Genomic DNA, 13998 nt, shown 5'->3' on the forward strand with positions numbered 1-13998 from the left:
GCAAACACTTAGCTAAGTGCTAAAGCATGCTATTGCTGCAATTAAATAGGAATTTGCTGTAACACAGGCATGGAATGTCCAATCTGCCCCAAACTTCACACGTTTGATAAGAGTCATGGCCTGAACACATCTACATGAGAATATTCAGTTATAGTAATAGCGCCACCTGCTGTCAACAGGAAGTGACATGTTTAACACTGTTGTGGTCTCCTAATAACATATATAAAAGAGCCAGCAAGTGCTAAACAGGTTAGCAACATACTAGAAACATGCTAGCAAACACTTAGCTAAGTGATAAAGCATGCTATTACTGCAATTAAATAGGAATTTGCTGTAACTCAGGCATGGAACGTCCAATCTGCCCCAAACTTCACATGTTTGATAAGAATCATGGCCTGAACGCATGCCTATGCTCAAATTCAGTTATAGTAATAGCGCCACCTACTGGCAACAGGAAGTGACATGTTTAACACGTTGATGCCGTTCTAGCAACATGTTAAAAATGCCATTGAGTTCTAAACATGCTAGAAACATATTAAAACATGCTAGCAATACTTAGCTAAGTGCTAAAGCATGCTAATTCAATGAAACAGGACTTTGTTGTTACTCAAGAAGGCAATGTACAATCTACCCCAAACGTCACACGTTTGATAAGAGTTATCTCTTGAACACATGTCCATGCTCATATTTAGTTATAGTCATAGCGCCACCTGCTGGCAACAGGAAGTGACGTTTAACACTGTTCTTGACTCCTAATAACATATAAAAAAATGCCAGTAGGTGCTAAACATCCTACCAACATACTAGAGACATGCTAAAACATAATAGCAAACACTTAGCTAAGTGCTAAAGAATGATATTACTGCAATTAAATATGAATTTGCTGTAACTCAGGCATGGAATGTCCAATCTGCCCCAAACTTCACACTTTTGATAAGCGTTCTGTCCTGAACACATGACCATGCTTATATTCAGTTACAGTCATAGCGCCACCTGCTGGCAACAGGAAGTGACATGTTTAACACTGTTGTGGACTCCTAATAACATATAAAAAAGTGCCAGCAAGTGTTAAACATGCTAACAACATACTAGAAACATGCTAAAACATGCTAGCAAACTCTTAGCCAAGTGCTAAAGCATGCTATTATTGCAATTAAATAGGAATTTGCTGTAACTCAGGCATGGAATGTCCAATCTGCCCCAAACTTCACACTTTTGATAAGAGTCATGGCCTGAACACATCTACATGAGAATGTTCAGTTATAGTAATAGCGCCACCAACTGGCAACAGGAAGTGACATGTTTAACACGTTGATGCCGTTCTAGCAACATGTTAAAACATGCTAACAATGCTTAGCTAAGTTCTAAAGAATGCTAATTCAATGAAACATGACTTTGTTGTTACTCAAGAAGGCAATGTCCAATTTGCACCAAACTTCACATGTTTGATAAGAGTTCTGTCCTGAACACACATCCATGCTCATATTCAGTTATAGTCATAACGCCACCTACTGGCAACAGAAACTGACATGGTTAACACAGTAATGCAGTACTAACCACATAATTATTGTGTACTAAGCATGCTAGAAACAGACTGAACATGCTAGCAACACTTAGCTGAGTCATGAAGCATGCTATTATCACCATTATACAAAACATTTTGTAACTGACTTTGACATACTCTTACTATATATACCTCCTTAAATGTACATTTCCCAACCATGCTCTGCCTTCCTAAAGCCACCGAGTGTTGATGGCACGGGTGCGAGGGCCCTTTCATCGCTGCTTGCAGCTTTAATTTAACTTGAGATCCTATGGATTACCTGAATTAAAATGATGTTGGCCTTTTGTGACATTGGAATGCTCCCAGCTAAAAAGGAACGCTTTAAAAAATACATTTTGAACGTCTAGAGAACAGTAGAACGTTCAGAAATAACGTTTAGCTAACTTAATAAAGTTAGCAAAACGTTCTTGGAACAAACTTTTGTTAGTTTGGTTGGATCCTATCTTGGCATCTTCATTTGCACGTAAGCTACACCTGGACTCCGTTGCTGCTTCAATGTAAGTCCAGTAGCATTTAATACCATTAATAGCATTTAACACGATGCCAAACAAAATGCGCTTTCAGGAAATGCCATCAAACGCCAGGCAAGAAAATATGCCTGGACGAGAATGTTCCACGTGACACAAGAGTTCCAGTAATATTTTCCATATGTGCACATTTATTATAAGAACTATTCGCTTTGGAAACACCCGCTTGCCCAATACGTATTTTTTCAGACTCGCGCAAAACAATTAGATCTTCTCTAGGCGAAATGCCCGTTCAACTGAAACTTCTGTACAGGACTCGATGTAACGTTAGACAGTTACTGTGATTTATTTTTCCTAGAAGAGATTTCTGATACTATGATGAAGCGAGTGGGAGTTATTGTTGTCATTCTGCTGCTGTGCACCATCACCAGCTGGGGTAAGTGCGAGCTTGCCAAAATTAAGAAAAGCAGCAAAATAATTATTTAAAAATTCTCAGAGTTTTGAACGTATTTCAGGATTAGGGAGTAAACAGAAATGTCTGCTGCTCTGCCAGACCTTTCAGTAGCAATAAGTGGTTGCAAAATGTTGCTTCCAATTAACAGTAACATACCGCGCTAAATATATATATCTATTAATGATATATTATTAATATATTATGTTATTAAATTAGCGTGCGAGGTAGGCTACCGATATTATTGTGTCAATCAATAATAAATTAATAAATCCTCTAAATTTTAAGTTATTTAAGCCTAAGTAATGACATAATTTCATATTGTTTAACAAAAGTTTCATATTTCCAAATAAATAGATTATGAGCCACAAATAAATTGCAAATGTCATTGTATTTATGAATTTTTGTGAAACTCCTAACATGATGGCTTGTGATCTCATTCTATTTTTGTGTGTGTGTGTGTGTGTGTGTGTGTGTGTGTGTGTGTGTGTGTGTGTGAATGTTTCATTTCTGTGAATCTCTCACAATCTATGTATTTGGAAATATGAATTCTAATACTAATCATGACGGAAAGTTGCTTGAAATGTTCTGTAAGTGTATGCCTGTATACCTGCATTCAGGTAAGAAGATGCGCTGGTGTACAGTATCAGAGCCGGAGCAGAGAAAGTGTGCAGAGCTGGCTAAAGCACTGGTCGCTGTCCTTCCACCTGCAGCGGTCACAGCCTTCGCACGTCTCTCGTGTGTGAAAGCTTATGGGACAGCTGACTGCATTAATAAGATACGGGTGGGTGACGTATGATACTGCATAAGCTCTATTTTAATTTAAAAAATCAACCCCTGAGACATAAAAGTAGATGGTTTACATTCTGCCACTATCTTTTATCAGGATAATAAAGCTGACCTAGTGACTCTGGATGCTGGAGAGGTGTACTCTGCAGTAAAACAGTTCGGTCTCACAGTAGTTGCAAAGGAAATCTACAGAGATGGTATACAAAATCCTAATGTAGTTTCATAGGCATCACACTCTGCTAGCACTATGTAAACATCTTCCTTTTCCACTTTGTCTCCTCCATCTGTTAGGTGGCTGTATTCTTGCAGTTGCGGTGGTCAGGAACAATAGTTCTTTTAATATGCGCTCTTTGAAGGGCAGTAGGAGCTGTCATAGTGGAGCTCGCTGGACTGCAGGTTGGAGTCTCCCTTTGGGACATCTCCTTTCTCGAAACCTCCTGCCCTGGGGAGAGGATGAGCCCCTCAGTCAGGGTAAGACAACCGCAAATCATAAGTTGTATATAAGCAGTGTTATTGTTGACTAAATTTAAAACTATTACAAAATATTTCATTAATTAAAATGATTCATTATTGTTAATCGAAATAAAATAATATATACACTCACCAGCCACTTTATAGGGACACCTTGCTAGTACTGGGTTGGACCCCCTTTTGCCTTCAGAACTGTCTTAATTCTTTGTGGCATAGAATCAACAAGGTTCTGAAAACATTCCTCAGAGATTTTGGTCCATATTGACATCATCCACCAAGTCCCAAAGGTGCTCTATTGGATTGAGATCTAGTAACTGTGGAGGCCATTTGAGTAAAGGCCATTTGGAGGCCAAATTTGTGACATGGCACTTTGTCCTGCTGGAAGTAGCCATCAGAAAATGGGTATACGGTGGTCATAAAGGGACGGACATGGTCAGCAACAATACTCAGGTAGGCTGTGACATATAAACAATGCTCAGTTGGAACTAAGAAAATATCCCCCACACCATGACACCTCCAGCACCAACCTGAACCTTTGATACAAGACAGAATGGATCCATGCTTTGATGTTGTTTACTCCTAATTCTGAGCCTACCATTTGAATGTTGCCGCAGAAATGAGAATCTCACTCAAACCAGGCAACGTTTTTCCAGTCTTCTATTGTCCAATTTTGGTGATCCTGTGCAAACTGTAGCCTCAGTTTCGTGTTCTTGGCTGACAGGAGTGGCACCCGGTGTGGTCTTCTGCTGCTGTAGCCCAACTACATCAAGTTTCGATGTGTTGTGTGTTTAGGGATGCTCTTCTGCAGACCTCAGTTGTAACGCGTGGTTATTTGAGTTACTGTTGCCTTTCTAGCTCAAACCAGTCTGGTTCTCCTCTGACCTTTGACATCAAGGCATTTTCACCCACAAAACTGCTGCTCACTGGATGTTTTCTCTTTCTATCAGACCATTCTCTATAAACCCTAGAGATAGTTGTGTGTGAAAATCGTAGATTAGCAGTTTCTGAAATACTTAGACCAGCTCATCACTAACAATCATGCCATGTTGAAGTGAAGTGACATGTAAAGGCCAAGTATGATAACCCATACTCGGAATTTGTCCTCTGCATTTAATCTATCCAAGTTAGTGCAGTAGTGGGCAGCCATTTTTGGTGTGGCGCAGAGGGAGTGATTTGGGGTTAGGTGCCTTGCTCAAGGGCACCTCAGTCGTTTCCTGTTGGTATTGAGAATCGAACCCACAACATTGGGGTTACCAGTCTGACTCACTAACCATTAGCCCAAAGTTACTTAAATCACCTTTCTTTCCCATTCTGATGCCCAGTTTGAACTTCAATCATCTTGACCATGTCTACATGCATTGAGTTGCTGCCTTGTGATTGGCTGATTGGATATTTGCGTTAATGGGCAGTTGAACAAGTATACTTAATAAAGTGGCCGGTGAGTGTAAATATTACATGAAAACCTTAAACGTCAAAATCTAATATGTTAGAATATAAAAATAACACTAAACAACACATAACAGTCTATAAAAGATCAATCCAGAAAATTCTGATTAAGTTTTAAGTTATTTCCCAGATTTTTGTTGTTGTTGTTGTTGGTATATTTCCAGTCACTCTGTAATTTGGTCATAACCTAGGGAGTATTCCATCATGTTCTCCCAAACCAAATAAAGTCTTCAAAAATATGTATGATTGTGTCGAGTTCCCAGTGCTCATATTTTGACTGTTTTGTCAGCGGTTAGCGCTTTCTTCAATGCCAGCTGTGTGCCTGGAGCAACTACAATGGCAGCCAGCCTTTGTTCCTTGTGCCAAGGTCAAAGATCATACATTCGTCAGAAAAATTTCCATTGTGAGACATCTCACAGTGAACCATTCTACCACAACCAAGGAGCACTCAGGTTAAAATAATCCTATTTACGTCTGAATCAGTGAGTCACTGCCAAGTTACCTTTAGGATCTTAAAGTCCAACTGTTTTTCTTTCAGATGTTTGCAGTCACGGGCAGGAGATGTTGCCTTTGTGGATCACACAGCTCTGGACAGCATAGATGGTTAACACAATGAACTCTTACACAACTTTTTATTTGAACAAATTGTACATTCATGGTGTAACATTTATGTTTATATGGGTGCACTAGTGATTAAATCCTATATGATGAAGACCTCTCTTTCTTGTTTCTATTTGATCACTTTACTCAACAGAAAGTGAGAAAGATGAGTTCAGACTGCTTTGTACAGATGGTACTCATGCTCCGCTCAGCAGTTTTAAAAGGTGTAACCTTGGACGAGGCCCTGGAGCGGGTGTGGTCACAAGAATGAACACGCGTAAAATTGCCCGGAAGTTATTGGTCGCTGCCCAGGTATGCTTTGTGTTGAAGGCTAAAACTGACATTTAAAAATTGTCTGATCCGACCATCCGATCCATCCAACAAACCAGAAATGTCTCAATCTCCTTTTATTTATTTGCTGAGCAAAGAGGGTGTTCAGACTTGGTCCTGGAGGGCCACTGTCCTGCAGAGTTTAGCTCCAACTTGCTGGAAGTTTCAAGTATGCCTATTAAGACCTTGATTAGCTGGTTCAGGTGTGTTTAACTGGGGTTGGAGCTAAACTTTGCAGGACAGTGGCCCTCCAGGAGCAGGATTGGACACCCCTGGCAAAGAGATGCAAAGTGTAATGTATGCAGGACACATAATGGTAAAATTAAAACATAAGGTATTTCAGTAACTACAAACTCAAACCTGACACAAATCCAGAGTCTTGTAGTACATGGAAAAACTGATCTTAAATGGGTACAAAATGAAAATTCTGTTATCATTTACTCATCCTCATGTCATTCCAAATATGTATGCAATATAAAAGAAGATACTTAAATGATTGTCCCAGAGAGTTCATTTTTGGGTGAACTATCCCTTTAACAGATTGCCAGTGTCAAGTTGACCTCAGGTTCCTGGCGATGTTCCTTAATAATGTTATTATTATCTTGGCTGATAGGATTTCAGTATCTTATGAGAGAGAAAAACATCTTTGCTTCTTTGTTTTCTTTTAAAGATGTCGTTTGGTTGGAGGGGAAGGGAGCGTCAGCGCTTCCAGCTGTTTGAATCCGCTACCTATGGTTGGAGTGACCTTCTCTTCAAAGATGTGACTGAGAAATTATTAGTTCTGATGGAAGACATGGATATGAGCCAGGTTCTTGGACTGGACTATGTGGCCTTGCTCAAGGGCCTTGGACATGAAGGTGAAAGATTGCTTCCCCTCTGTACCATGTAATCTTGGAAATGATAAGCTTAGACTTTAATTTGTGCGTGTGTGTGGTTAGGTAGCTCGCTGGAGGACAGTGTGGTGAGGTGGTGCTGTATAAGTCATGCTGAACAGAAGAAATGCGAGCAGTGGGCTCTTAACATAAAATCCGATCCTCTGGTGTGTGTAAAAGCCTCATCTATGAGTGACTGCATTGAGAAGATCAAGGTCTAGTAAGACAATTTTTCAGCAGTTGTGATTTATGTTTAAACAAATATCTATAACAAACATCATTTTATTTTAGATACAAAATATTGCAGAATACAGTTTCATCACCAAAAATATTTATGGCCTGTACATTTTCTGAGTTTACCCCTCATTTACAGATATATGTAAATTTGGTTTTGTAAGTGATTTTCAGTGTTATTTTACTAGTATTATTATTATAGTATATATTTTCATTTCATTTAAGTTTTATTATTTTTGCAATGAGCTCATTTTTCATTTTTTTATATATATTTCTATTTAGCTTTAAAAACAATATTTCAGTTTTAGTTATTTTAGTACTTCTACTCAAACCTATTTTATTTCAGCTATTTGCCAAGGCAACATTTCCTAATTTCAGTAGTTTTTCATCTAATATTTATATTTTATTTTATTTCACATTTAATTCAATTAAAGAAAATGTTTTTTTTTTAAGTTTTAGTGTTCGATATCTATACCAACATTGCCGATCGTCTCAGTATCAGTGCCTAAAACTGAATCATTTGTTCATTTTCACAGAGGGATGAGGTGGATGCTGTTTCTCTGGATGCCACTCATGCCTTCATAGCTGGGAAATGTGGCCTTGTCCCTGTGGTGACTGAATATTATGGTATGTAAAACATCCAGAGTCATACTCACTCATGTCTTCAAGTTCATCTCACCCTGATTTGTTTTTCTCTTTGTTGGTTCATTTGAAATTTAGGAGAGAAATGTGAGATTCCTGAAGGAGCAGGTGGCCATTTTGAAAGTGATGGTAATAAGAAGTAAAACAAGCTTAACATAAATGATACATCCATATTATTATGTCTTTATAAAATATATTTGTCTCTTCAGAATTACCATCGGTGTATGGTGTGGCAGTTGTTCGTCGGACAAGCCGGAGTTTATATTTTGGAAGCCTGGGCGGTAGACGCTCTTGCCACGGTCACATGTACAGCCCTGCTGGCTGGGTTTTACCTGTAAGACACATGCTTAGCACAGAGCACAACAGCAGCGCCCCATGTGAGCCGAATAATGGTACTACATTTTCCTTTCTATTGCATGGTATCTTTATCAAACCGTTCAAATATAATATTTTAGTGACTTACATTTAAAGAGGACATATTATGCCCTTTTACAAAGTCTTTGATTTTTGTGGTCTTGTACTTCAATGTACAAAAAACACATTTATTATTTTCCACATATTTTATATTGTTGCAGCACCTCTCTTCCCAGACTTTCAGTAACGCTCTGTTTAGTTCCTCTCTCTAGGAAGCACCTCTTTCTGAAAGAGCAATGTGCTCTGATTGGCCAGCTGGATCAGTGCCCTGAGCAGGAATTATTTAAATTAGGAATATTGTGGTGTGTACTTTCCTGGAAGAAATCTCAAGACTACAATCTAGTCATTTCAGGGAGTTCAGAAACAGTGCTCACTGATACAGAAGATAACTCCCTTCGGAGTGGACTTTGTGCTCAAATAGCAACATTACACACTAAAAAAGTTGAAAATGTAAAAAAGCGTAATAGGTCCTATTTAATGTTACTCTCTGTTTTCAGTGTATGCTGAGGTGTTTTGGAAAGGTTGTTTGCCTGGAAGTCAAGGCAATCTATGTAAGGTGTGTATGGGTGGGACTGAAGAAGCTGCCACCAAACGGTGTGCTGACAACCATAATGAGCGTTACTATGGCAATATGGGTGCATTAAGGTGAGGAACAGTTCCAATAAAATCGTGTACAGGAAAATATGTCTGATCACCCATTGCTAGTGTATTATAGTGCAACCATACAGCTTTGCAGGCTTCAAAATGTCTTTTACTCCAGATGCTTGGTTGGAGACCCCAGTGGGAAGAGTTTTGGAGATGTGGCCTTTATGGAACACCACAATCTGGAGAGCAACATTGAACGTAAGATGTACACAATGAGAAATGTCATTGGGATGAATCTCATTGATATTAATGTGTGATATGTTTGATGGACAGGTCTAAACACCAGTGGCTGGGCCGAGGGTTGGCTCCCTTTGGACTTTGAGCTGCTTTGCAGCGATGGCAGTCGGGCTCCTCTGACAGAATGGAAGACCTGTAACTTAGGGGCAGTCCCTCCAAATATTGTTATGACACGTCCTGTTCTTACAGCTCGCATTTATGACCTCTTAATGAAGTCGCAGGTCTGCACACTGAAATTATAATCATCTGATTGATTCGGGAGTCTTTTAGAATCCGAATACTGATGTGTTTTTGCGCTATAGGAAACCATAGCAGCTCGTCCAGATACTGGGTTCCACCTGTTTGAGTCTCAGCAGTATGGAGAGAGTGACCTGCTCTTTAAAGATGCCACAAAGTGCCTCGTTCACACAAGTCACGTGGACTATCGCACCATTCTGGGAGACGAGTTCTATTCACAGGCTGAAAGCATCTTTAACTGCACACACTCAAGTAAGAAAAAAAAAAAAAAAACATTATTATTTTATGCATTGCATACCAATTATTTGTTTGCATTTATAGTATTACAATCACTGGATTTTTAAAAGAGTTTGATTTTATAAAAATGCACATAGGTAAAATGTCTCTTATTTCAATAATTATTCATGGATATTTTAATTGCACTTTAATTTTTTTTACAGAAATCTTACAGTTCTGCAATCAAGATGTGTGCAGCATATTCTAAACAACCTAGATGAAATGGCATTTATGACAATGTTAAAAAGAAGCATGGGTCATATATGATTTCTTTTGTATCATTCCTGACATACAATAAAATACTCTTTGAAGATATATTTTATATCTGTGAGTGCAATACTAGAGTTTATCAATTTCGTCAAAGAACACAGATGGAGATATTTCAGCGTGCCAAAAAGCGAGGACGTTCACTAAACCACATTTACCATCATGCACTTGTGTAACAACACGGAAGTTATTTTTTGACGACCGCTGCAGCTACTGTACTAATGTTTACGAAATAGAAGACTTTTGGTGCTGAGGATTTTATTAATACAGGTACGTTATTAAATTAAATTAGTTGTACATCTGAAATATGTGTTAAAATATAGTTTCGCACGTGGCATAATGTCATTCCATGTTTATTATTGTCCTAGCTTACTTGACATTTAAATCAAGTAACGTCAAGTGTTATACAACGAGTTGGTCACATACATTCCACCGACTTTTTCAAGTTTTACTCAAACAAACAGCCTTAAGACGTAACAAAATCTGTGATTTAACTGATTTGGCTATTTTAATCGTTACCTTAATAACGTAGCCTAATAATTGACTTTATAATCAAAAACCATTGAATGTAATGGACAATATGTTCAGAAGTGTTATAATGGTGAATTAATTCCATACACTTTTAAGGCCGTGCACTTTAAGTTTCATACAACTATTAGGCTACTGTTAATTTACAGACCAATCTTTGCTCCAGTAATGGAAGCATGAATATTATTTTTAAATTATTTGTCATTTTTTAAGCATATATATTCAAATTTATTAATTAATTATGCACAACTTAATTAGTACATATTCTATATTTCAGACCATAACATTTAATGGTAAAATTGATTGAATGGTTGACAAACTATTGTGCAGAGTATTGTGTTGTTGATAAAGAGTTGTTTGTTTTTATCGGCGGTTGTATGAACAGGTCTGTAGATGCTGTTGCCATGGAGATCCCTGCCTCCACATGTGGCAGTGGGAAGATGTGCTTCTACAATACAAGCTAGTGTACAACGATTTGTTCCTGCCAGTGGCTCAATTGACTCCAGTGCTTTGGAACAACTCCAGGCCTTTGTGTCACAGGCTTCGCGGCTGTTTGTAATTAGCGGTGCCGGACTGTCCACTGAATCTGGAATTCCAGACTATAGATCAGAGGGTGTGGGACTGTATGCACGGACTAACAGGCGGCCTATGCAGCACTCAGAGTTTGTGCGCAGTGCAAAATCGAGGCAGCGATACTGGGCCCGGAACTACATGGGGTGGCCGCAGTTCTCTTCACACCAGCCTAATTCAGCACATTTAGCATTACGGGACTGGGAGGAAAAGGGAAAATTGCACTGGCTTGTCACTCAGAATGTAGATGCCTTACACTTAAAGGCTGGACAACAGAGACTTACCGAACTTCATGGATCTACACACAGGTAACTAGATCTACACAAAGGTCTACACACAAACAGTCAAGTCACCTTTATTTCTCTAACGATTTATACAAGGCAGATTGCTTCAAAGCAGCTTCACAGTAATAAATAAGAAAATAACAGAATCAGTGATGCAAACTTCATCAAATATTAGACTAATTCAAATTCTGCTGTAAAGCAGCTATAAAATAAAATATTATTGATCTCAATAAATATATTGATAATGTTTTATTTATAAAGCACCTTTCCCAGGCTGAAGGTAATACAGGCATAATGTGATGTTGTATATGTTGAATAGTATTGGGCCAAGAACGGAACCCTGATGAACACCTTGAGTGAGAGGAGAAATGGAAGATTTGAAGTTGTGAATAGAAATAAATAATTGTCAATTAGTGAGATATGATGTAAACCATGAAAGAGCTTCATATTTAAAAATTCATCAATTATGAAACCAATTAAATTTCAGCTGTAAAGCATCTCTACAAACAACAATAGTGTTATCATCCAGCTCAATTTAGTTCAAGTTTTTTTGATATCCGATAGTGTCAGTGTAGTTAAATCGATCACAGCACAGGACACAGCACACGCTTAAAGTCAGCATGAAACAGAAGTTGCAATAGTCTATTGTGACGTATATCCGAGTGAAACGGCTTTTCAAACAAGAAAATATGTAGGGTGGGACTTGATTTTTTTCATCAGGAATTGATTGAATTGTTGTCGTTTTCTATTGCTGCGATCTCATGTGAGTGACCGGTTGATCCTGAAACAAATTTTTAAAAAACATTTTAAAAAAAATGTAAAAAAAAACTTTTTTTGATTTCATGGTGACTTTAATGATCATTGATTACAGTGTTAAAAGGGATGTAGAGTTTATGAGGAAAAAAGCTATATGTTCTTGCAAATTTATGTTTCGCCTAGGGTTGTATGTTTGGACTGCGGCCAACTGACTCCACGTGCCGAGCTTCAGGAGCGTTTTGTAGCTCTGAACCCTGGCTGGGAAGCAAGTGCAGGTGCTGTGGCCCCAGATGGAGATGTGTTTCTGGAGGATGAGCAGGTGTTGAACTTCAGAGTGCCTGCATGTGATGCCTGTGGCGGTGTACTCAAACCTGAGGTGACCTTCTTTGGTGATGTAGTGAACCGGACTACAGTTCACTTTGTGTATAACAAGCTGGCTGAGTCTGATGCAGTGCTTGTGGCTGGATCTTCTCTTCAGGTGAGTAATGTTTCATCAATATCAAAAAAATTACTATGCACCTAGAACAGGGTTACTCATTCCTACTAACCCCCAGGATTATAATAGTTAACTAAAACTATAAAAATGTACATTACTTGAAATAAAATAAACATTAACTCAAATAAAATAAATATAAAATATATATAAACATCTATATTTTTTATAAATATAAAATATTTGTAAAAAATCAGCTTGTTGCAAAGGTAACATTTCTCACAATTTAGTTTAACTTGATTTACTAAAATAACTAAAACTTAAATAAAAAATAATAAACTGGCATATTAATATACAGACATATTAAAAAATAAAAAAAGACAAAAATGGGGTCACTGAACCACCCCATGCCCTTAAATGAATGCACTTACACACACACTAAAAAAAAAATCCTTACTTGTCTTAGCATTTTACCTCTTCTCTAGCTTCCTTCCTAATCTAGTTGTCCAATAAACTTTACATTGTATATTATAAATATTGTTGGATAAATTGCTTGACAAGTTGATTTTGTTCCTCTTTTGCGAGTTGCTTTGGATCTGCTAAATGCATAAATGACAAAAACATGCAACAAAATTACTAAAACTTTAAAATAAAATAAAAATGGAAATGATATAAATGAAAGCTAATTCAAAATGTTAATAAAAAACTATAATAGTATCTCAATGATCCTAAAATAACAATGATCCCCACTACTAGTTCCAAACCTACTCCAGTGCATCTTGTTCTAATTTTCAAATAAACAAATTAAGAAGTTCTTAAGTACTTGGTTCAGGTGTGCTTGACAAGAGTTTGACCTAGTTAATGAGTATCCCTGACCTATAGATAAGGCAAATACTTTTCTCTTCCTTGACTTTTGTGAAAGTGGAGGTATCTGGTTTCCTTTTTCAGGTTTTTTCTGGGTACCGCTTTCTACTCGCCGCTAGTGAAAGAAAACTTCCAATAGCGATGGTGAATATAGGACCTACAAGAGCTGATCATCTCACTGACATCAGGGTGAGTGCTCGTTGTGGAGAAGTGCTGCCTGCCATTCAACTCAACTGAGAAACGGACTCTTCCTTGAAGCTCTTCTGAACCTCAACACTCCATCCACAGCTCATCACAAGATTACTGGAACATAGTTTTGGTTTGGTTCTAGGCTGCATAATACAACAGATCTCTACCTCAAATGACTACATTTAACATATTCACACATTCTTGGTTAGTTAGCTAGAGTTTAAAGTGCAATACAGAATAAAGCATCAGTACAAATGAGTTGTTTAAATGATATCTTTAAAATGATAAAGTGGGTTTATACAGGGACATCTGCATTTCCCATATAGAATGCACTCTGAAAAGTTACCCAGCTCCTCAAGAATCAGTGTGGGAAACATTAATGGTAATGATGACATTCTAAATAAGCCATATGGATACAACTTTTTGTTTTTA

General features: G+C 37.9%; 2 protein-coding genes across 3 annotated transcripts; both read left to right on the forward strand.

Annotated features, from left to right (window-relative positions):
• The first annotated feature begins 2009 nt into the window (after positions 1-2009).
• On the forward strand, positions 2010-9990 carry sxph (saxiphilin). Of its 2 annotated transcripts, none has more exons than XM_079884581.1 (17): positions 2010-2061; positions 3103-3266; positions 3369-3468; positions 3563-3742; positions 5478-5640; positions 5727-5791; positions 5943-6100; positions 6789-6975; positions 7057-7205; positions 7761-7851; positions 7945-7995; positions 8076-8258; positions 8778-8925; positions 9041-9123; positions 9199-9383; positions 9465-9651; positions 9840-9990. In XM_079884581.1, the coding sequence occupies exons 2-17, from the start codon at positions 3111-3113 to the stop codon at positions 9881-9883; spliced, it is 2130 nt and encodes a 709-aa protein (XP_079740707.1). In that variant the 5' UTR covers positions 2010-2061; positions 3103-3110; the 3' UTR covers positions 9884-9990. The 2 variants fall into 2 exon arrangements, with proteins under 2 accessions (XP_079740707.1, XP_079740706.1); XM_079884580.1 differs by lacking the exon at positions 2010-2061 and adding an exon at positions 2252-2467.
• A 116-nt stretch (positions 9991-10106) lies between these two features.
• On the forward strand, positions 10107-13946 carry sirt4 (sirtuin 4). Its single transcript, XM_079884651.1, has 4 exons — positions 10107-10212; positions 10856-11348; positions 12264-12558; positions 13462-13946. Exons 2-4 carry the CDS (start codon positions 10864-10866, stop codon positions 13612-13614), a joined length of 933 nt encoding a protein of 310 aa, XP_079740777.1. The 5' UTR covers positions 10107-10212; positions 10856-10863; the 3' UTR covers positions 13615-13946.
• The last annotated feature ends 52 nt before the right edge of the window (positions 13947-13998 follow it).

This window comes from Squalius cephalus, assembly GCF_949319135.1.
Source record: "Squalius cephalus genome assembly, chromosome: 10".
Lineage (NCBI taxonomy): Eukaryota > Metazoa > Chordata > Actinopteri > Cypriniformes > Leuciscidae > Squalius > Squalius cephalus.